At 38.4% G+C, this 23,364-nt stretch overlaps 2 protein-coding genes, 3 long non-coding RNA genes and 1 pseudogene across 11 annotated transcripts in view; 3 read left to right on the top strand and 3 right to left on the bottom strand.

The window, feature by feature from the left end:
• LOC148728187 (uncharacterized) overlaps positions 1-14,909 on the bottom strand; it is a 52,850-nt gene extending 37,941 nt beyond the window's left edge. Inside the window, exons 1-2 of one of the 2 annotated variants that reach the window (XR_015989007.1) lie at positions 13,603-14,909; positions 9,201-10,699 (exon numbers count right to left, since the gene is read on the bottom strand). This is a non-coding gene — a long non-coding RNA (uncharacterized LOC148728187). Of the gene's footprint in view, positions 1-9,200; positions 10,700-13,602 lie in introns of those variants that run through there. The other variant, XR_015989003.1, reaches the window with a different exon arrangement.
• The window catches only part of LOC148728179 (uncharacterized), a 175,608-nt gene that overhangs the window by 95,621 nt on the left and 56,623 nt on the right, over positions 1-23,364 (bottom strand). The gene's annotated exons all lie outside the window — the stretch shown is intronic.
• LOC111341502 (sec1 family domain-containing protein 1-like) overlaps positions 1-23,364 on the top strand; it is a 97,452-nt gene that overhangs the window by 67,862 nt on the left and 6,226 nt on the right. The window lies entirely within an intron of this gene.
• Positions 37-23,364, top strand: part of LOC148728180 (sec1 family domain-containing protein 1-like) — a 78,539-nt pseudogene continuing 55,211 nt past the window's right edge. The window contains exons 1-5 of the transcript XR_015989028.1: positions 37-70; positions 321-391; positions 1,068-1,156; positions 1,855-1,945; positions 3,087-3,209. The product of XR_015989028.1 is annotated as a sec1 family domain-containing protein 1-like (transcript). The remainder of the gene's footprint in view (positions 71-320; positions 392-1,067; positions 1,157-1,854; positions 1,946-3,086; positions 3,210-23,364) is intronic.
• On the top strand, positions 3,663-11,953 carry LOC148728188 (sec1 family domain-containing protein 1-like). Of its 5 annotated transcripts, none has more exons than XR_015989000.1 (9): positions 3,663-3,800; positions 4,011-4,100; positions 4,292-4,347; positions 4,816-4,898; positions 6,195-6,285; positions 6,982-7,058; positions 7,401-7,455; positions 7,830-7,897; positions 8,898-8,968. XR_015989000.1 is itself a non-coding variant. In XM_088725892.1 (7 exons), the coding sequence occupies exons 2-7, from the start codon at positions 6,283-6,285 to the stop codon at positions 9,012-9,014; spliced, it is 357 nt and encodes a 118-aa protein (XP_088582018.1). In that variant the 5' UTR covers positions 4,291-4,347; positions 4,816-6,282; the 3' UTR covers positions 9,015-11,953. The 5 variants fall into 5 exon arrangements, 3 of the variants coding, with proteins under 3 accessions (XP_088582018.1, XP_088582020.1, XP_088582019.1); XR_015989001.1 differs by lacking the exon at positions 8,898-8,968 and adding an exon at positions 8,809-8,878; XM_088725892.1 differs by lacking the exons at positions 3,663-3,800; positions 4,011-4,100 and adding an exon at positions 7,659-7,695 and having other exon boundaries at positions 4,291-4,347; positions 4,816-6,285; positions 8,898-11,953.
• On the bottom strand, positions 21,014-23,363 carry LOC148728186 (uncharacterized). The gene is made up of 2 exons (XR_015989039.1): positions 22,490-23,363; positions 21,014-22,076 (listed from the first exon to the last, which is right to left on the bottom strand). It is a non-coding gene; the product is annotated as an uncharacterized LOC148728186 (long non-coding RNA).

Raw genomic sequence — 23,364 nt, 5'->3', positions numbered from 1 at the left:
ATTCACGCTGAGCATGCGTTAAATTAAAGAAAATCCAAAATGGCGGCCGGCTTACATGCGAGACAGATAGGTAATACCGAGTCTCATTTGGTTCTTTTTGTCGTTGACAGATCATTAAGCTGAACATATTTGTAACTAGCTGCCATATCTATAATCTCACTTTTGACGTTTAAATTGAAAAATGTCAGTTTTTCCGTTGAGAAGAAATCTATAAACGACCCTCTTTCTGTCCTGGTAACAGGAAGACATTCCTTCCTCTTTACTGTCAAGTTTTTCTTTATGAAAAAGCAATGCCCACATATTTGTGCGTTTAATTTCAGAATCCTTGAAGCGGATTCTTAACTTAAATCAGCCGATAACGAATACAACTGCTGTCGAACCCTTCTGGAAGGTATCAATTTAACGCAATAAATGACCCTCCCACCGTGGGGGCTCCAATAAGCCTGCGAGGAAGTTATCGTTTCCCTTGGCTTCCCGTCGGGGGCTTAGAGAGGGAGGCATATGAGAAAGGGGCTCTCTAGAGTGGGAGGGGATGCTCAGAATCATTTTCAGCCAATTTTGTACTGAAGTATTATCTAGCCCAAAGAATGACAGTAACTTAAAACTAGAAAGTTTCCTTTCTTCTCAGGTGGGAATGAGCGTGGGGAGGAGTAAGGAGAGAGGAGGAAAAAGGAGAGAGATAAAGGGGCTTCTTGGAGACGGAGGCCCCATAGAGGGGAGGGGCAATATTCAAAATGGATAGGTATAGAAACTCTCTTTCTGATAATTTTGTTGTGAAGCAATTCCTAGCCCTTAAAAAAATGATAAGAAAGGAACAAAGTCTTGTTGTCTTAGAGAGGAGAGGTAAGGACGGGGAGGGAAGAATGGAGAGAAAAGAGGGAGCCTGGGAGAGAGGGGGTCTATTGGAAACCGTCCCATGTAAGGTAAGAAAAGCAAACATGTTTCTTTGGCAAAGGTAATCACTTAGTTATTTTGTATCTCACTCGGAGATGCTGGCAGACATGAATAATTATTATTATTATTATTATTATTATTATATATTTTTTTTATTTATTTTTTTTATGCAGGTCCTTGTATATAACGGATATGGTCAGGACATCATATCTCCTCTTTTAAATGTAAAAGAGTTACGTGAAATGGGCATAACATTGCATCTGTGAGTTGAAATCCAATCATTTTAGTTATTTACCTTGTAGACTAAGATGCTGTTCAGGGACAATTTGCAAGATAAAATTTTTGCTTTACATATACTTCATTAATTATTATACACAATAGTTGAAGCCATTGCTGTTCAAGGCTACTTTTGAGGGCAAGAGCTGATGACCCTGGCCTTTTGTTTTAAGGGGAGGTTACCAAATTCCTTCAGTTTTTTTTGTTTTTTTGTTTTTTTTTTTTTTCAAGATGTGGTTGAGAATTGAGTGGAGACTGAATGTAAAACTTAAAACCCATTGCCTCTACTTTTCAAAAAGAATTGTCTGCTTAATAAAATATTAAGTCTTTCTCTTAACTTTTTGAAGTGAAGTGAATACTTTATTAATGTGTCAAGAGATTTAGCTACCAAGCCAAGGAGTTTTGGACCTTATACATTAGTATCAAAATGTCTTGAAGATGCCTAAACTGTAAATTGGCCACCGTAATGAGTTAAAAAGCTGACATTTCGAGCATTAGCCCTTCGTCAGATTGAATGATAAGTTTGAGTAATCTCATTTCCTCGTTGCTGGATAATGAGCAGATATTGTAGGGAGGGGTTTTATGGTAATCACTTCTGGGAGTTAAAGGGTTAAGTTCTGACCAACTTTATGTAACACTACCCTGGTGAGTTTGATATTGGAAGTTCTTTATTTCTATTTATAGTCTTCTACATTCTGACAGAGATGCTATCCCAGAAGTTCCTGCTATTTATTTTGTTTTCCCTAGTGAGGAAAATGTGAAGAGAATATGCCAGGTTTGAAACATTTTTAGTATTTGAATAAAGGATGTCTTTCTACAGTTTTTCATTTTTCTTTCATGACTAAAGGTGAATAAAGAATAAAGCTGTAGGTGATTTTTAAGGGAATTGTAGATTCTCCTTGACTTTCATAAGTAAATATGAGGAAATTGAGAAGGTAATTAAAGTAAATTCTACGTATGATGCACGATCCTCATGGTAGAGAGCGCTATTTATGCAATAGCGAAAATCAGACCTGAAAAAAATCAGGCCTGTAGAGCTAACAAGCTAAATGGGAGCAGGCCGTTAAGTTGATTCGGAATAAACCCATGATGATAAATTAGATACAAGGAATATATGAAGTTCATATAGTTTGAACTGCGGTATTAGATACGTATGATGCACGATCCTCATGGTAGAGAGCGCTATTTATGCAATAGCGAAAATCAGACCTGAAAAAAAACAGGCCTGTAGAGCTAACAAGCTAAATGGGAGCAGGCCGTTAAGTTGATTCGGAATAAACCCATGATGATAAATCAGATACAAGGAATATATGAAGTTCATATAGTTTGAACTGCGGTATTAGATACGTATGATACACGATCCTCGCAGTAGAGAGCACTATTACTACTGCGCTCTCTACTGCGAGGATTGTGCATCATACGTATGTAATACCGCACTTCAAAATATATGAACTTCATATATTCATTGTAACCAAAATTAAATTCTGTTCACAAACCAAGTGGCCCATCAGGCCGGCCCTAAACTCTTGTTTCCATAGCAGGAAGTGACTAGGAGATTTCTACTCCCACCCTGGATGGGATGCTAGTCCATCACATGGTTATCCTCCAGCATTGAATTTGCCAGTAGCCATTTAAACACCTGAGTGAAGAGAGGCACTGTGAGGGTAAAGTGTCTCGCCAAAGAACACAATGCAATGTCCCTGGCCAGGGCTTGAACCAAGATCACTCGATGTGGAGTTGAGCGTACTAACCATGAAGCCGCTGTGCCTCGTGCTAAGAAGGAGTTTCTTAAAGCTTTTTTCCACACAATTCTCCAATATAATCTATGTGAATGTGGTTATTTATTCTTACTCCTGATTACTGTGGTGTTAGTATCCATCAAAGGTCATTCTGTTAATTTTGTTAATTTTTTTTAGGATTGCAGAAACCAACTTTATGAGTCATATTACTTGAATTTCATTTCTGCGATATCAAGACATCGTTTAGAAGATCTTGCCACAGCAGCTCTACAGTCAAATAGTGTCACTCAAATCACTAAGGTACATGGAGCTGCAATTTGAAATTGGTTGAAATTGCTTCCTAAGTTCTAGAAATGCTCAGTATTGTCAATTTTTTAGTCAGAGATACACAAGCTTAAAAGTTGGCAGAGGTTTGGGAAACCTGCCCTGAATTACATGTTTCAGGGCTCTTGAGCAGTGTCCATCAGGTAGAAACAGAAAGAGTGATTAAAAATGACTAGGATAGTGTAATCTGAAGCCCAATTTTTAGGTAATGGAAAATAGAAAGGAGACCAGCAAAAGGTTTTCAAAAGTTAATGATTTTTGTGAGTTGGAAAGGGAACAAACCTCAATTAGATTAGTATTTGTCTATTACTTCTCAATGGAGAGAATAAGTACAGATATCAGATTACTGATAACTTCAGAAATTTTGGTTACATTTCAGTTTTTTTTTTTCTTCGATAGGTGTTTGATCAGTACTTAAATTTTATTTCTTTGGAAGATGAAATGTTTACAGTGAGAAATCAAGACAGAGATTCAATATCATACTATGCTAAGAACATTCTAGTTGAAAGTCTGCCAGAAGTGGTGTCTAAACAACTTACAACTTGTTTATAGAAAGGTGGTGGAAAGGTACAGATAATTATTAGGATTTTTGTTTTCCCTTTGATATCTAAGAGTGACCAGCACTTGATTTCTCCTACATTTTGGTCAAAAGAACAATTGAAATGATCATCAACTGGAGAATCTTTTGATTGTTTCACAAATTCTCTTTCTCGGCACCTTAGAAAATGTATGGAGACGAGTATGGAGAACATTCATACTGATGTCTTTATTTTCCAGCACTTAACAGACCAGATGCCAAAGATACAGACATTGAAATGCTAAGAGATGTTTTAGTGGACAGTCTCTTTAGTGTACTGGTGTCTTTAGGTAAGTTGATTTTCATAAAGAGAAGAAAGTGTTGATACTTTAAAACTTCCATGATCTCTATTGAGTTTCAAATTGAAATGTTATGGAATATGCTTATCACATTTTTCTGTGGGAAAGGCATAAATTACAGTTTCTGCAGTTGTCTTTATCCAGGAAAGGACAGTATACATTTAGTTTCTATATTTCTTCAGGGACTGTCCCAATAATTAGATGTGCAAAGGGCAATGCTGCTGAAATGGTAGCAGAGGTAATCAGTAGCTTGTGTTCATTTTTCTTTTCATTTGCCTTCTCAAACAAAACAAATAGTTTTGGAAATCCTTGAATTTTCACTCCCCTCCGAAAAAGGTACTCCTCCAACTGGCCATAATTTCAAACAAGCATCCCCACTCTGCCCCCCCCCCCCCCCTGAATTAGGGCCTTTTCTTGTTCCCCTGTTTTCAAGGAGGTGCACTGGGATTTTGAGTAGTGGTCTTGTTTAATCATTCTCATTTGGCCTTGCAAATTAATACTGTTCTCATCCAGTTTTTCATTCAGTTTGGAAAGTTCATGGCAGGTGCCAATTGTACTGCTTTTAAATCTGAAGGGCCTGATTATTTAACCAAAGTTTTAAATTAGCTTTTGTTTGACAAAACTGCGTCCTATGTTATTTTCAAAGTAAAATAAAGGCTTTAGTCACTTGTGGGACTTATTTTACAATGTTATGACTCTTTAATAGGGACTGGATAAAAAGTTGAGAGAAAACCTGAGAGATTCTAGAAACAGTCTGTTTACAACAGATATTCAATCTGGCCAGTTCAGGTTTGTGAAGATGTACACAGCATCAATGGTATGTTTTTAAAAGTTGTGACACCTGTGGCCATAGGCCTTGCAACACATCACGTGAACTCAGTCTGGTTTGAATTTTTACAAGGATCACCGTAGGATTGATTAAATGAGTTGCAGTGACTTGATTTTGGAAGCTGCACTCACAAAGCAGTTTTTTTTTTTTATGAAGACGATCTGTGGTGGTCAAGACTAACATATCTTTGCAACATCAGTTTTCAGCGACCAGTGCTAGTAATTTTTAATCGTAACATGGATCTTTGTACCCCTTTACATCACACCTGGACATACCAAGCTCTTGTGCATGTTGTCCTCGTAAGTGAGGGAGAAAGCTTTATTTGTAGAGGATAGCACTAAATAGCTAGAAGCCCTCAGAACACCCACTCATCCCACCCTAGGGGAGGACATCCATCACACAGCAATGTCATGTGTGGGAAATCAACTTCTCCTGCCCCTAACCCTGCAGGAGATGGGTCCTACGGTTTATTTGTCCTTATCTGAGAAGACAAGAATATCTATCCATTTCTTGATATTATAGAAAGGTTGCAAATTCTCCTCAGTTATTTTAAAACCATGAGTGTTGGTGCAGTCGGGGCTTGAACCCTCGACCTCCCACTCAACAGTCCAGCGCTCTACCAATTGAGCTAACCAGGAGGTGGTTACAGTATTATTCAGCTCTGAACTCTCCTTTACACCCAAGAGTGACTAGAAGCTAATTTCTCCTTACAATATCACCCCTGAATCACACATTACTTTAACAGTAACAGTAATATTGGAAGTGATCACCAACTAAAGAAGCTTGTTATTATTAAACAAATTCCCCTTGTCAGCACCTTAGGAAATGTGTAGAGAACAGTAGCTCAATGGATAGAGTGACTCTTACGCTTCTTTCGTGCTTAGCAACCTCCCGCATGCATCCATAACTCAATAGTGTATGCTGTGGTGTTTACCATTTGTTAATTGGGGGTTAGAGGGTTTTAAAACATCTTTCTTATTTCCCCTTTACTACTTTCAGGTGCTTTTGTTGAATCAGGTGAATATTTTAGTTGTGAAATGAGCACCAAAGAATTTAAAGTATTATCCTCCGTAATTGAAATTAAAGCAGCTAATCACTAAGTTTTTTGTTTCAGCAAGCAGGCCATGTTTTAAATCATGTAGTCATTTTTTTCTTTTCAAATTGTGAGCCCTTGTTCAAGTAAATTTCAAAGATTCGATGCCATAACCTGCAATTTATGCTGATTTATGTTCTTCTATTTGGGTGTGTTTTTGTAGTCCTTTCCCGACAGTGGCAGAGTCAATTTAGAAAGAACTTGATGAATACAGAGCTTCTGAAGAGGAAGTAAAGAGACTGAAAAATGTCATGGTAGGACATAGAGTTTGTATATCAAAAGATGATTTGTGCTTCTATGAGACTGTACTTGAAATATAATGTCAGGTGAAGTCAGCAACAGAGCCAAATGGCTCATCTGTCAGGAGCTCATCATGGTTTCCATAGCATGAAGTGACCAAGGAGTCTTGCTACTTCCCCCCTGTTTGGGAAGATAACCCACCACAAGTTACCCAAGCCCCCCTTCTCCCCCCCCTCCCGCTGCAACATTTTGTTAGGCTTCCTTGAAAATTCGCTGATGCCTATTTATGCCCCTGAGCACTGTGGGTGTAAGCACAAGGACCAAACCAGCTCTTAAAACTTCAACTGGGAGTCTAGTGCACTAACTTATAACTGGTCAAGACACCTGAAAGTCACCTCACCCCAAGTCATGTCGCTCAAAACCAGAGTCATGTCACCTGAAACTTTCAGTCATGTCACCCAAAAATCCTGAGTCATGTTACACGAAAGCAATCACTTGAAAGATCAGACTTCCCTTGCTAACTTGAAGCTACTACTAACTGTTAGGCCACTGTGTCTCACACATGTAAGCAAGGAAGAAATTCATTGGTGTCCTTCTCAGTGTTGAATTGGTGTTGATTACAAGTTCTGAATAACTGATCGCTTATTGGACTATCACAATCAGTTGTTTGTGAATTGTAATATATTGTTTCATTTCTCTTGCTTTCTTAGGGAATGGATGAGGGAAATGAAGAGGCAATTGGTAAATTTATGGCTGATAGTACAGCTAAACTTACCTCTGCTCTTAGGTAAAGTCATTTCTCTCTAATTTCAACAAGTTGCAAGTTGTATCTATAAGTATTTCTTTTTGCGTGTGTAAATCTTCCCTCTTCGATGTTAAAAGGAACTCACATGAGAAGGTTTACCCCACTGTATCATTTCTTCAAAGAATTAAGATGACACTACTGCATAATTATGTTCTTGTCACATTTTACAGTTCACTTCCAGAATTACTTGAGAAGTAGAGAATTATAGACATGCACACAACTATTGCCACATTTCTCACTTATTAAATTGTTTGAAAATATTGAATTTTTCCTCAACAAGTTATAATTGTGGTTTTCTTCTTTTTTTTTTTTCAATCTGGAAAGGTTGATAATTATATACTTCGAGACGGAAAAGAAAATAACGAGTAAAGCTACATTGGTAAGTCAGAAAAATGTCTCAAAAATTTTGCATGAAAAATATACAGAAAATAAGTGAAACAGGCTGGATAACCCCAGTATGGTAGAAAGGGTTCCAATATGCTTAGAACCCGCTTCAGTGTCTAAGACGACCTCATTGCCAAACAAGATTGTCTTTCTGATTGTATCTACTACCTTTTGAAAAGTTAGTATCTACTATTTCAGGACAAATTAATCCTGGAAATCATTCAGGATCCTGAGGGTTAGTTATAGAATTTTTACATGTGGAATTGTATGGTAGGGAGGTGATAATGAAAGTTTGTAGGATACAGTGAAATTTTACTTTTTCCATAACTCGAGTCCTCGTATTATTGATTTTTTCCACTCTATTTTCAGCCGAAACTTCTCAGGATAAACTTTGGCTATTTATAATCTACCATGTTTCTGGACCAACCATGTCACTGGTGAGTAACCATCAAGTGTTCGTCGACAGATAATCGAGGATAAGATCAGTGTTACTTCATTGTCGCAGTGTGCTAGTCATTGACTAAGAAAATTCACAAACACCTTTCAACCAATCAGATGCTTAGCTGAAACATCACGATTTGTTACTCACCTTTTTTTGTGCTATGGGCAGTTGTCTTTATCTTACTTTGAGCTCTTAAAGATTTTTTCGACTTTCTGCTGACTCAAAGCTTTATTCCGCTCTAAAATCACCCTTAACATTTGGTTTGACGTTACTTTGTTGTTTGTCATTCTCAGTTTTCTAATATCCAAGTTGGTTTAAAATTGGGTTTTACTTTTTCTATTTCGGGTTTACTCTAAAATCCAAACTTGGTAAAAATGTAACATTTTCAATTTCGATTTAGAAGGTGGACTTTTTTTATTAACTAATTAACTGGAAAATGAGAGAAAACTCTGATTGGCAAAGGGATTATCCAAATAATTAAAATTATATTAAATTTGGATTTTTGCAAATCCAGATATGGATTCAGCTCATCACATGGTAAACATAACTTTGTCAACTCAGTAATCCTGGTTTGAATTACCAGACAACAAACTTGGAATTGCACTATCACAATATCAACCAAAACTGGAAAAAATAAGAGAAACCCATCACTAGAAAATTACCTAGGTACAAGTTTTTTTTAAATAAATCTGAGTTATGGATAATGACATATCCAGTGTGATGAATGATCAAAATCAAATGTAGCTGTAGGGCTTTGTGTGCTAACCAACTTCAGTAACTGTAAAAAGCACATTCACCACCAAATGTCCTAGTAGCCACACCCTACATGTAGTAGCTTTCAACAAATCAGTCATCACAGCCATGATGCTTTAAAAAACAGCATACATCTTGTTGTTCCCTTCTTAGGCAGTTTCAGTTTACATTTAGTGCCAGTCGGATTAAGTTCCTTGATTAGCTGAACATAGAACTTATAACTGACCACCTTGTCTATCCAGACCAAGGTGATGAAGTCAATTGATGCAGTTGCCATTGGCTTGTTGGGAAAGATCAATCATGGATGCATCAGGGATGTACTGGTAAGTGTTATTTTAAGGACAAGTGTACCGGGATAACACAATTTACCACATTTGTTTTTTGGTTTAGACCTCAAAGGCATCCTCTTTTTTCTGAAGAGATATGAAGACATTCCTTTGACCAACATCTCTCACAGTTTACAAATTATCCTCCATTTGCCTCATCACAACTTTACTTGCCACAATTTTGATTTCCCTATTTACATATTAATCAACTCTAAAAAATATAGTTTGTTCCTTTAATTTGATATTTGTAAAATCAAAGAGTGTTACAAACCATTTTTTTTCTTAACAATACTTGGAGTTTTCAAGGAAAAGAATGACAAGTTATTTTTCTTTTCATAGAGATTTCCCCTTGATGCCAAGTATCCAAAATATTTTTCATTGACTAGTATCAATTTTCTTGAGAGAAAAAGAGCAGAGTGTTGACATGAAAGGTGTTTCTTTTCCACAGCAAGCTGCAGGTTCAGAATTATTGAATCAAAGCTTTTTTCACTGAGACCAATCATAAGTTGACCCTCTAACTCTCATTAGTGAACAAGACTGAATTTCTTCATGCAATTTCAATACAATATCAACCCAACGAGCCATGAGAATGAAGAAAAATGTCATTTAAGGGAATGTTATTTGATCCAATGCCAAATTCTCTGAGCTAACATCATAAGAATTTTATGGAAGACAGTCAGGAGAATTACCCCTTTAACTCCCAAGCTACTACACATTTCCTTGTAAATTGGTAACGAGAATTTGGTGTTAGATCAAGATAACAACTTCTACCTGATAAGTTTGAGTATTGTCATTACCTGTTTGCTGGATAATATATGGATTTTATAGGGAGAAGTTACAGGTTCATCACTTCTGTGAGTTAAAGGGTTACTGATGAGATCAAGAGAGCGACAGGGTAAAAACAGTCATCTCATGAAAAGAGACACTTCTGTCCTGAGCAGGGCTTCTACCAATATTCACTGAATTTCTGCACAAAACCTCATTCAAACCCATCCACGAAAATTCTCAGTTTGTTTAAAAAAGGGAAGTGGTGCCAGAAATTATTTTGGTTTTGTAGAGAGCAAAATTTTATTTTCCAAGCCTGTGTATTATACTCAATATTTTTCCAAGAATCGACAACCTAACAATTGTATGAAGACAGAAGGCAAAAATTCAGTGAATGTTTCGATAGAGTTTCATCGAAAAATCTGTAGTACTTGCAATCATAAATTTGGAAACAAGGAAAAATCAGCAATGAGTCTATTTTGGTACATGTAAGTAACTTTGCAATTTCAATACAGTAATAAATAATAACGGGAAGTTATCCCCAAAATAACTTGTCTGAAAGTACATTTAAAAAATGACACCAAATTACATTTACAACTGAGTTGAAAAGTTTCCTTGTACAATAAGGACACTACTTTCCAGAATTTCCTTTGGAGAAATGACTGGAGGCAACAGATTTTTTACCTCCCTTTCCTTTCTCCTGACTAACATTTGCCTGTTTGTACTTGAATTCTAAAGAATCATGCATTTCTACCATTTTATGAGTGATTAAAGTGTGGTAATTGTAACAGCAGCCTTTTAAGCAATAACATTAGCCACAATTGGGGCTAAATCCCCTCTACTAACTATGCTTCCACTGAGAAGTTTTCTCATGAGGATTCAAACTTCAAAAACTGTTGCTCCAGTTGCTGGACAGCTTGTTGGATTTCATTTTCATGATATGTTGTTCTTTCCTAAATAGAACAGAGAACAATGTCAGTGTCAAGTAACAATCATGACTGATGAATAAAAAGCTATTAACACACACAGTCACACCTGTATCAAGCAGTTACCCATGGGGAAAGGCAGGGCGATGGCTTTGTACAGGTTTCACAGAATATGAGTCCAATGCAATTAATAACACAGTTTTTGCCATAATTGATCTCTTAATTTAAAGGTTATTCAAAAGCTTGCTCAAAAATGCATTGACTCTTTGTGAATAAACAGCATCAAAATATGGTGGGGTAGCGTAAAAAATAAAAATAAAAAAAAACAAGAAAGCAGAATTACTGTAGACTGTTATTCATCAGTTGGACCTCTGGGTCAAAACCATAACAATTGACTTGTTTTATGTCCATGCATAATATTTATCCTGACAGTTCTCGGAAGAGAGAGAGTTTTCAATGTGTTGAGAACACTGATTTGAACTCAAAGTACTAAAATTTGTATGAGGAGATAAACATGGAATAAATTTTACCTGAGAAATTATTTTTAGTATTATTTGAGAGGTTCCACTTTAATCGACTATTCTATCCAGGTAGACAACAATAAAAACAGGCCATTGGCACTTAGTCAAGGATGCATGACCACTTTAATTACAGAGGTGAAAATTACAGTTACTGTAAATAAAGAGAAAGGAAAACAGAGGTGAAAATTACAGTTACTGTAATTAAAGAGAGACAAACTTGGGATTTTTACAACTGACTGTTTTACTACAGGGTGATTACTTGACTTGGTGCTGCTTAGTACAGGTTCAACTATATGCTGATAACCCATTTCAAAACAAAATACCTAGTTGTGCTTACAATGTTTTGTTGTGCTGCACTCATAACTCAACTAAAGAGTAACATTTCAGGAAATAATGGAGATAACTGTGTCTTCGTTAGATAGCTTTAAAGTTGACAAACAATTTTTACTCTAGTCACTGGCTAGTTAGGTAGGCCAAGTCTAGGTTTCAGTTTATTATCTATTTAGCTATCGACAATGTTGAAAGTGTGTAAGTCTGCATTACAGGATGGTCGGCAGTATTCCTCTACAAGCATGAAAGCGTCCAAGCAACATGGATGCCATATTGGAATCTTTCAAGATGACAAATAAATGTGTTAACAGAATCAATAAGCCATGGACTTGTGTCAGTGACAGTAAGGATTTTAGTTTCTTATTTCTTGTATTGTTTTTGTTAAAGATGTTTCATCCTAATAAAAAGTCACAGTGATTAGAGGAATGCAGGTCTTGTTATGCTAAATTTTGTACTCATCACTATGTTGATCACAGGCCTCGTGTTATTTAGCGTGATCAAGAACCAAGCAGAGTCCCAGCCAAACAACTTGCACATCTTTTGCACAAAAGCAGAAAAACACGGAAAAAGGTTCCCAAGTAAATTGTCATGAAAAAAATGTCCCTATGTCATTGACATTGCATTGCTTTGTCAATAAGTGTGATTTTGCCCACAAAGAAGTAAAGTACGTATGATGCACGATCCTCGCAGTAAATAAGTAAAGTATTGCATAAGTTATCATTGAAAGTTTAAGAGTAATCTAGCCTCCGGTATTGCTTTACCTAGACCAAGAAATCTACAGTCTAGAAATTTACTTTTTATATTTCATCAGAGGGCCATGAATGCCAAGCTTATTTATTATCCTCCACTGTTGACAAATCCAAGTTCACAAAAAATGTTGCCTGCAGCTTATCCAACGTTTACAACACTCAATCACACAATCATTCACAGTAATTTTATCACAAGTAGAGATGTAGAAATAAATCCCCTGTACTCTACAAAGCACAGTTGAATAATAATGAAATATTATTGTTTTCTTCCATCCCTTATCCTATCAAATTTACAATACCATAATGAATAAATGGAGTGATTTAGTTTGTTCATTTAGAGAGAGCAAACTGGTGCTTTTGTTAAGTTCTTATAAAATAAATTGTCCTGGTTTCTAAATACAATTTCTCCTTGTGCCCTGCATAAGTTGGCTTCAAAGACTTCTCAGCAGTGCAAATCCTCTCTCACATTGAAATAATGCACTTCTCAGCGACTTCGTTTCTCACAATTTTTCTGGTGAACATGCCCCAATACCCTCTCCCCTCCCCCCCACTTGATGGGTGATGCCCATGGCATCTCATTCTTCACCAGAAGCTGCTTGACTCATTGTAATCAATTTCTACAACCAATGTATCTCCAAATAATTTCTCATCAAAAATGAGAGCCCCTTATAATCATTCAACAGCAAAAAGACAAACTGCAATGGAACACAAGTCAGAACACTGTAAACTTTCTAGAAACTTTTGCACAAAGGTTTTTAATTAATCTGTAACTCTTGTATTAAGTCTTGGTATAAGAAGGAGATTTGTGTCCACCACTGCTCTGAATGAAATGCATAAATGAGTTTACAAAGACTGAAATGAGGTCCCAGGAAAAATTTAAAAAATGTACCACATTCGAGTCCAGTATGTATATTGATTAAATCTCCAAGCAAAACGGCAGGCGTTTGAAAAAGCTCTTATGTTGTAAAAGACCTTTGCATTCTGTTTTCTGAAGCATCCAACTACATGACTTTTTCAGCCATGAGATTTTGGTTGCATATTTTTTGCATCGTACCATTGTACGTTAACTTTTGTACATGTCAAAGATATTGAACAGTGAGTGAATCTGAACAGATTGGGATAATTATAGACAAAGTCAATCACGATCGATAAGAGAAAGGTTGATCTATGGCCAAGGTAACGGTGTATATTATCGCAAATAGACTAGCCATTGTTTGTACATAACACCAGCATCTTGTATTGATTACATGGGTTTGTGTATCTTCTTAATGGCTCCTTTCATTGAGTATGTATGTACATTGATCTACATGCAATCTGGATATTGGCTTACCTTGCACTTTGTTTCATAAATTTTGAAAAACCTCCCATAGCAGAGACACTTCTCCCCACATATATCCATTGTTTGGAAAAAAGAGCCAACATGTCATAACGAATATCAAGAAGTATCCCAGACCTCAAATCATCTTCTTCGTTAAATTCTGGAATTTGTAGGATCTTGGTCAACAATTTCTTTCTTCCTTTTGCGTAGATAACACAAAAGACATTTTGAAAATCTTTACGTCGTCCCCCAGGACCCGGTAGCCATGTCTACACCTCACAAGTGGGCATTTGTCGCAGGCAAACCACAGGAAGCCCATACAATTAGTTTGTGTAGCCGATTGTTGCCTTAAAGTGAATGTAGGAGATTTTCCGTTTGCCTCACCTTATAGTGATATATTGCTGATTGTCTATATAAATCAATGATAAACAAACGTTGAATTACTTTACCCGTGGTGTATAGTCGTCCTTTTACCTCAAAAATGTTATTTTGGAAGTACCCACAGGCGGCTCAACAAATCCATCCTTTTTTTTCTCTCTAGTCCTCCTACAGTCTTTCTTTTTTTATAAGAGGAGTGCACTTGGGGTTTATTAGAAACCGTAAAACCCTTGAAAAAATCATCCAATACCGCAAACTAGACTAGATCACGGAGGGTCGTGGGTTCCAATCCCATCTGGAAACTCGATTTTTAAATACCGCAAGAAAAAAAAAAAAAAAAGGAAAAAATAAAACTCGATCAAAACCGAAAACCGAATGCAAAACCGTCAAGACCGATAAATTTGCACATCCCAGTTATCGGGTAGTCCCTCGTATACCGGGTTCTCAGATATCTAATAACCAACATGTAGAGGTAGCAAAAGCGCAAAATTTATCAAAAGCCCAATAGTCCGATACAGTGGTGACAAGTGGAGCATACAGACGGTTCGTGGCTACTTTCGTCTCCCTCGCAGCCGTTTTTTTCGATGTCACGCAACGCTCCCCAAAAAGAAACTTATTTTGGGGGAGCGTTGCGTGACATCCAAACAAAACGGCTGCGAGGGAGACTGCGGCTATTTGGGATCGGTGGAGGCGCATAAGTACCTCTTAGAACCTAGTTGTATCGAGAGCGGCCAGTCCAATGAATAACCAGCGGATAAGTGATAGCAAAATATATCGCGTTATCCACCGAATAGAGATTTATCCAGTGGATAGCGTCATCTCTTAGATCTACTTTTAATGTTAATTTTTTTTAGACTTTTACTAGATACTAGTTGAATAGATTTTACTTTACTTTATATTTTAGTCTCCCAATTGGAAGAGCACTTTGGTGCTCGGCTGTAAACGACCTAAGACTTAAATAAAGTTATCTATCTATCTATCTATCTATCTATCTATCTATCTATCTATCTATCTATCGATCTATCTATCTGTCTATCTATTATCAGATTAGAACCACGCACTCAACTGAACTCTTCCCTTCAGGAAAATGGTGAATCATCCTGTTTAATGCTCGGGGGTGATTTCAACTTGCCGGATTTGGATTGGTCAGAAGACATTTCAGCCCCTTTAAACAACGGGTGCCGAGCGGACCCCAACGTTTTCTGTGATTTAATGGGAGACAACTTTTTCCATCAGTTTATCTCTGGTCCCACTCATATCTCCGGCAATAAACTTGACCTACTGCTGTCCAACTGGCCCAAGGTTATTGCGAATATTTCAACTTTTACCCTCGAGATGACCGTTTTTCCTCGGAACATTACGTTACAACATTCACAGTTAAATTAAGATTCAAGAGATCTAAGGGATCCACACGGTTAGTGTTCGATTTTAAAAAACGAAACCTCGACGCTTTGCGGGAATCATCAAGATCACCTTTCCAAATTGCTGGCTCCCAGGACATCGACGAGCACTTGTCTAATTGGGAGGATTTGTTTCTCTCAGCCGTAAATCATCATGTCCCAACAAAAACAGTTCGTGACATAAACTTTCCGCCCTGGATCGCTGGCGAAGTGCGGCACCTAATTAGAAAAAAGTACGCTGCTTTGAGGAAATATCGCCAGCATAAGACGGAAGGACGCAAACAAAAACTACGCGCTCTCAGTAAAAACCTGAAGAACGTTATACGATGTAAACACCGCCAATACCTGGCTAAAATTGAAATGTCATACAAGGACAATCCTAAGATCTTTTGGAGCTATCATAAAGCTTTTCTCGGCGGCCGATCAGGCGCGAACTCACGGTAATCTCTTACAATAGTGTAGCTGCCGAAAAACCAGAACAGAAAGCGGAGCTTCTCAACAACTACTTTTGCTCCGTATTTCTCTCCGCTACTGCTGATGTAAACATCACGCCATTTAACTCACTAACCCATATGGAAATTTCTCTTATAGAGGTGTCGGTTGATGAAATCCGGGAATGCTTGAGTAATTTAGACACCTCAAAAGCGTGCGGCCCCGATAGCATCCCGGCGCGCCTTTTGAAAGAATGCATGCTTTGCATGCTTTTCAAGTTTTCTTTGAGTCGGGGTAAGCTACCCTATGAGTGGAAAACTGCGGATATTACACCTCTTCACAAGAAAGACTCAAAAGAACCCGCCGAAAACTACCGGTTCATATCACTCCTTACTATTACCAGGTAGGTCTTGGAACGTTGTGTGGGCACCCGTTTTTACGATTATGTGAAACACTTAATCAACCCGATTTACAACACGGGTTTATGATGAACCGCTCGTGTGTCACCCAGCTACTGTCGGCGTTGCATGCCATTGGCGAAGGTCTGGACAAGAACAGGCAGTCAGACTTAATGTATCTGGATTTCGCCAAAGCGTTCGACTCCGTAGATCACTTAATCCTCCTGGACAAGTTGAAGGCGTACGGTGTTTCGGGACCACTTTTTGCATGGTTCACGGACTACTTAACTGGTCGCGCCCAAAGGGTGCTTGAGGAAGGTGCTGCATCAAAGTGGGCGCCGGTTACTTCCGGCGGCCCACAAGGGAGTCTGTTAGGGCCGCTACTGTTCACAATCTTTATTAAGGATCTACCGGATGAAATCGTAGGCGGGGTCAGGGCAGCGTTGTACGCTGACGACACCAAGCTGTACAAAAGCGTCACCTCTATTTGTGATTGTCAGTCTCTGCAAACTACTCTAGGCAACCTAATGATGATAATGATGATGAAATTTATTCATATGTCAATCATAAAATAGCAGTAATAAAACCACTAAGTAAGGACACAACAAGATAATTTAAATAAAATAATAAATAACTAAGTATTAATAGACGATTAAATAGCATAATATATACGAATAAATAGCATAAAATTTTTGGTCAGCAGAATTGGGCTAGGGGACCTGACGACGTGGGGGGGGAGGGAGGAATAGTCTAAGCCTAACTTAGATATAACTAAGAGTCATGCACTGCAAACCAAGCAGCCCACACAGGCACCATCGTCCATTAACATTTCCAAATCCATTCCTCTGAACTGCCCTCTTAAAACCCGCTGGTGAATTAAACGTCCTTATACGGGAAGGTAGCTTAGCCCATAGCACAGGTCCTAAATACTTAAGGGAATGTCTGCCATAATTAATAGAGTTAAATCTTGGAATAGTAAATTCTTTAACTCTTAAGTTATACACTGTGTGATTTGCTGGAAATAAATCTTCTATATAGCTTGGTGCCTGCTTAAATTTTACTTTATACATGATGGTCGCTATATCTTGCAATCTACGGTTCACTAGGGTGGGCAATTTAGCCTATTCTAATAACTGCCTATAGTTAGCGTTCCAGTCAGAGGAAACTGCCCTAAGACCCCTCTCCTGGACATGCTCCACTTTTCTTGCATCACTTCCCCTACAAAAGTGCCATACAGTACTGCAGTAAGTCAAATAGGGCAAAACTGCAGCCCTATACAGTTGCAGCTTAGCTGTGGTTGGTATCAAGTTGCGCAACATTGTCATTACTCCCACTCTCTGACTAGCTTTTTTTGCAAATCTCACTTATATGGACATTAAAAGTCAATTGAGAATCAATGCGTACACCTAATAATTTGATGTTCTGATAGTGGGAAACTCTCTTACCGTCTATGTCAATATTGATATTGGCATCTTTTTGCTTGCTAATGAGCATGCTACCATATTTGGTAAAGTTTCCCTGTAAACAGTTCTCTTTACACTAACTTGTTGCTGCAACTGCACTCTCCTGTAATCGTGTTTGGATTAAATGGACATCTTTACTTGCTTCGAAAAACTGGTGATCATCCGCATACATGGAGATATTCGACTTCGTTACATAAGTCAAATCATTCTCATAAAGATTCCACATCAAAGGCCCAAGAGAAGAGCCTTGAGGGCTCCCTCTTACCACCTTCCTCCATCCGCTTGTGTTCACTAGCTTCACTCATGCTTGGCGATTTTCAAAACATGATGCCATGAGTTTGAGGCTGACATCATCAAAACTGTATGCTCTTAGTTTAGCCAGCATGGGTGGTGGGAACAGACAATCAAACGCCTTACTCATATCTGTTGACAACACACCAACACACTTCCCATTGTCCAATGAGTGCCTCCAGCTCTCAGTCAGGTATAACAAGGCAGTCTCGCAACTGTTCCTCTTTCTATATGCAGTCAGATGGTCACACAGGCGATTATTATAGTTACCAGTGATTTGGGAAGAAAGGAGTTGCTCAAAGATTTTATTAATAACAATTTGCACAGTCACAGGACGATAGTTTTCTTTTCGCAGTTGATCATCTTTCTTGTGAACTGCGGTCCATTCTCCCTTCTTCCAGTCAGTTGGCCAATGCCCCTGCTTAATGCAGATGTTAAAAAGATTGGCAAGTGGTACAGCCAATTCACTAGCCCCAGATACAAGTGCCCTCGGGGGGGATTTGGTCCCAGCCCATAGCCTTGCCTACCTTCAGCTTTTTAAGCCTGTCCCCAACCTCACAAGATTTAACGCTTTGGAAAGAGAAGAACTGACTATTATCGTGATTAGCCGCCCTTGTGGCCATCACACTGCTGTGATTGTCAAAATCACCCAGAGAGCACTTATTTATATCCAGTTGGCCAATACCATCAGCAATTGCTGCAAAATACTCCCCAAAAGCCTCGGAGATGTCAACCTTATTACTACTAGCCTGCCCATTAATATTAAGCTTAATGTCTGAGACCTGCCTGCAGTTTGACTTTGATGACAAGAAGGGCATAAAAGTTTTATAAAAGTCTTGTGGTTTGTTCTTAAGATCCTCGGCTTACATTTTCCGATAGCTCTTTATTGCTTTCCAACGCAGTCTAGTCGCCTCATTTCGAAACTTTTTAAGATTGATCAAATCCTCTGGAGCATTTGTCCTCCTGTATCGCCTAGCAGCCCTGCGTCTTGCCCGTATTGCCTCCTTCCACTCTGAGTTCATATATGGTACATCCTGATCTCTAACACGCATTTGTTTAAATGGCATATGGTCATTGACAATCTCCGTCAGTAGTGTACTTACTTACTAGTCAAAGCGTAATCGCATTAAATTTAACACCTCGAAATGTAAATCACTTACCGTCACCCGCAAAAAATCCCCCCTGGTTCACGAGTACACCCTGGACAGTGCTCAACTTGAGCGCGTCTCCACCGAAAAAGATCTGGGTGTTCACATGATCACAAGCTCGCTCTCTTGGAAACTCCACATCCACGCTAGTACTGCGAAAGCCAACAAGTTCTTTGGGCTTTTAAAGCGAACATGCCCCCTAATAACCGACGTGACTGTTCGGCGCACGCTATACCTGTCGCTGGTCAAGTCTCAGCTGTGCTGTGCCATACAAGTCTTGTCGCTCGCTCAAGTCACCCTAAAGGCCCAAGTCGAGCGAGTACAACGCCGCGCCACCCGCTGGATTTTACAAACTCGAGTGGGAGAAGTCTCTTACAAGGACATATTAATAAACCTTGAGCTGCTCCTTTTATCCTATGACAGAGAACTGAAAGACTTCTTATTTTTTTACAAATGGCTATACAACTATAATGACTTTAATACTTTCAATGTACACTGTTTTGTTGGCTTTAGAGCGCTCTAAGCTCAAGTTTTGTAAAATTCGCCGTTTGGCGACCTTCAATTGTAAAATGTCGCCCTAAAAAAAAATTCAGTCGCCCCCCTTCCCCCCCCCCTAAAAAACAAATAAGGGTAGGACACTTATATGATATTTTACTCGATTAGCTAATGCACCGAACGGCACGTATTATCACTTAGGTTTGCTGCTGTAAGAGAAAGAAAAGGAAGAGACTGTTTAGAAGCAAAAAAAATTATTTCAACATTACAAAGCTGCTGAGACCGTGCAACATTGCCAATTGCCCCTTCAAATCGATCGAATTTGCCATTTTTTTACGCAGTCGAGTTTCTGAACGACGAGAGGCGAAAAGAGAAACGCGGGTGATGCCCCCGCTTGTACTATTGATTGAATTCGTCCTATTTGTTGATAATTTTTCGAGTAAGTTTCTCTTTTAATCTGTTGGTCGTCAATTGGCGACTTTCGCCAGAATTTTAGTCGCCAAATATTTTTTTCACTCGCCATGGCGATCAAAATGGTCGCAGCTTAGAGCGCTGCTTTATCTCCCACGGCCGTACCAGACTTTGTAATTCTTTCAATCGTAAAAACACCTATTTGTAGAACCAGTACTTTTCAGGCCTCATCCTTTAATCGAATTGTTAAACTCTGGAACCTTACTTGCTCCGTCTTACCATCCATCAGCTTTGACAACCCAGGTTCATACCAGAAATCTGTCCGCAATGTAATGCTAGACCGCCTAAAAACTATATATGACATTGATTGGCCTTGCACATGGACACTAGCCAGTACGTGCTTGTACCACTAAGTTGAAATTATTTATCTAATTATTCTGTATTTTTGTGATTTTCTACTTTATAGTGTTTTTTAATTCATGATGGGCGGCGCCTCGCATGGGACTTTACGTCCCGTTCGCGCCTTACCTTTTGGGTGCAGTTTTATCACAGTTTCTCTTCTGTTTTCTATTTGTTATTGCATTATTGTACTTTTGCCTTGTTCAAATATTTATCTGATATGCCCAATAAAGTCGTTTAACTGAAAGAAAAAAAAAAAAAGATCCTCGAACGAGTAGGGCCAGATAGAAGAGAAACCGAAACCCAAATAGGAAAAACGAAAAACGATATCGGATACCAAATCCGTTAACTTGTTGGTGTTTTTCACCGAAAAGCTGAAGAGTTTTGGCCCAAAAACCGATCTAAAAATAGTGAAAACCGAAAATCTCGACGGCCCCCTCTTATATGAATTTTTTTTTATAAGAAAGTTCAGACTGAGATTAACCGAAATTTTATGAACAAACTAAGAACACATAATCAGGCTGAGGGTTAGTTAACAACGTCTTTATCTTTCTTATTTCATTTTTATGAGAAGTATAAATAATGGTAACAGAAACGTGCCACTGTGATTTAAGACAATGAACTCGCGTCCCCAATTATTTATTGGAATTGTATTCTATTGAGAACATAATAAAAGTACTTGTACTAATGTTTGTGATATTACTGTAAGATTACTGAATGATTTGAAAGTACTGTTATCAAGTAAGACTTTTGTACCAGCTTATAAGATACTTGATCAATGAATAAAGACAGAATATAGTAAGCAAACATTGCATGCAGCCCAAATGTAACAGAAAAAATGTACCCCCAAATCGGAAAAAAATATCCTACACAGCAGATTGCTTGAAAAAAAATTCTTCATCACCAGAAATCACCCACACCCTCCCCCCTGAAAAGTTAAATGGCTGGCCCCTAAACTGGACTCATCACCAATGTCTCCCGGCGTTTCGTGTAAAAAACAGAGCACTTATGGTGGTACTTTTTCGGGATGGTTTTATTTTCTCGCGCAATAAAATCTATTGTTTAAGGAGATTTTTTTAAGTGGCCTCATTGCAAAAAATCGTCCCCTTTTACAATTACAAGCATAAAAGTTTCGTTTTGAAGGAGAAAGGCGGCAAATAGACATATGATCCTTATTTAACGGTGTTTACGGTCATGCGGTATTTCTTTTTGTTGACATTTCTGACACACCCAACTCACATCCATTTGATAATGAAATACGAAGCGCTTTCTGAACTTCCATTTTAACTGTTCGGTTTGGTCTTTACTTAAATTTCGAACCGAGGAAGTCGTTTTCATAGGTTAAACCAGAAAATATTGAAGCGAAGTGCACTTCATTGGCATACTTTTCTTTTATCACACTTATGACCGCTCACAGAATCGGAGGATGTTTGTCCGAGTCATGAGGGTCTGAATTTCAAGGTCACAAGCATCTCAATATTTGTCCTAAAGCTCTTTTTTTCGTCCTGCCAAGCATCAATCTGGTGCGATCTGGTGCCACATCTATCAGATATCACAATGTCCTCTTAACCCGTCGAACAACTGATCACGTGCAGTCCAAAGGGTTTGGCGCCCCGTGCTTCTCAAATGTCACGGAATTTTCGGCAACACCAAGTGAAGTGTGCTTGAGAGCTACAACAAAATAACACCACACAAATTCTAAATAGTTCGTTTTCTTCATTCTAGCAATCTAACCAAATGAAAAACAAAGCAAACCAGTTTTCCGGGCTCATTCCTGAGGCAGGAATTTAACAATTCAAAGATCAGCCTAATATGGAAATTCTTGCCATATCATCTTGTCATCAAACCTTAAATCTTTCTTTCATTTATTAGTCTGGCGTCAAAAGACGAAATACTTGACCTGCATCACACCCTGGTGTCTTAGCGTCTAAAAGTAAGATATAGAAATCTCTTTCGAAGTAGTTGCCACAGAAAAATGTTGAAAACTAGTGGCTTAGAATTTAACAGGCTTCAAGCGGCAAAATAACCTACATTAGCACTCGACGCTTGACAGCTGAAGTTTAAGTCTACAGTACTCTACATACCCAGGGTGCCAGATGGTTTATTTTGCTAGCAGCGAAACCACTAACATTGTCGTCAACGATCGCGGCTTTGCCAGTTACTGTCAGTCGTTTCGCTGCTAAAAATAAAAAACCCTTTGGCACCAAGGGAACACTCTTCACGGCTTCTGCGGTGAATTTTAAAGAGAAAGGAGAAGGGTAATATGGTGTGGAAATAAACACAGGGAGGCGGGTGGAGAAAAAGAGGTCAAGTCTAAATTCTGAAACAACACAAATCTGTATCCGTTTTATTTATATGTCTGTTATATGTTTCTTATGCAAACAGGTAAACGATACTATTCTTAAGCCACGATCTTTTTGACAGTTCTTGAAAGTGAAACAAAAGTTCTAATCGAATTAGCAGTTGTGGCGTGCGTGCAAACAAATAAAACTATCATGGTGAAAGCAATTATCCAAAGATAGTCCGCATACATACACTTACACTTATGAGTATCTGCCCGTTCCAGGTTATTTTTTTGGGCCGAGAGGAACTCAAGTTGTTACTTTTGGGGGAAGAAATCGCTTCCAGCAATTTAAAAGCTCGAGCAAGAGTATTATTAGTGTACTGCATTGTTTACAAATGAACTTTTACCTTAGTTAACTTTCTATTACCAGGGTATCAGTTGGCGTTTACACACGAGAAATATTTACCTAGGTAAGTTAACTCCAATACCTCGGTAGCACGCTCAAGTCTAAACACGGCCTTAACTGAGCCGCCTTGAGATTGGCTATGAAAACTCACGCTACTCGAATAAGCCAAGGGTTGCAATTTCCTTTCTAAACAATTACCCCCCAGATAGAATGTCCACACGTAAGAAACTCACAAATCAGTAATAGCATGTACAAATAATCCATTGTCT

The sequence above is a fragment of the Stylophora pistillata genome, chromosome 6 (assembly GCF_964205215.1).
Source record: "Stylophora pistillata chromosome 6, jaStyPist1.2, whole genome shotgun sequence".
Lineage (NCBI taxonomy): Eukaryota > Metazoa > Cnidaria > Anthozoa > Scleractinia > Pocilloporidae > Stylophora > Stylophora pistillata.
The sequence above is the reverse complement of the archived record's forward strand: the minus strand, read 5'-3'. Positions and strand labels throughout refer to the sequence as shown.

Excerpts from the sequence above, each read along its gene's own strand:
- LOC148728188 (XM_088725892.1), top strand. Across the intron at positions 7,059-7,400 it reads AAACTTACCTCTGCTCTTAG|GTTGATAATTATATACTTCG; the intron begins GTAAAGTCATTT and ends CAATCTGGAAAG. Across the intron at positions 7,898-8,897 it reads CTGGACCAACCATGTCACTG|ACCAAGGTGATGAAGTCAAT; the intron begins GTGAGTAACCAT and ends TTGTCTATCCAG.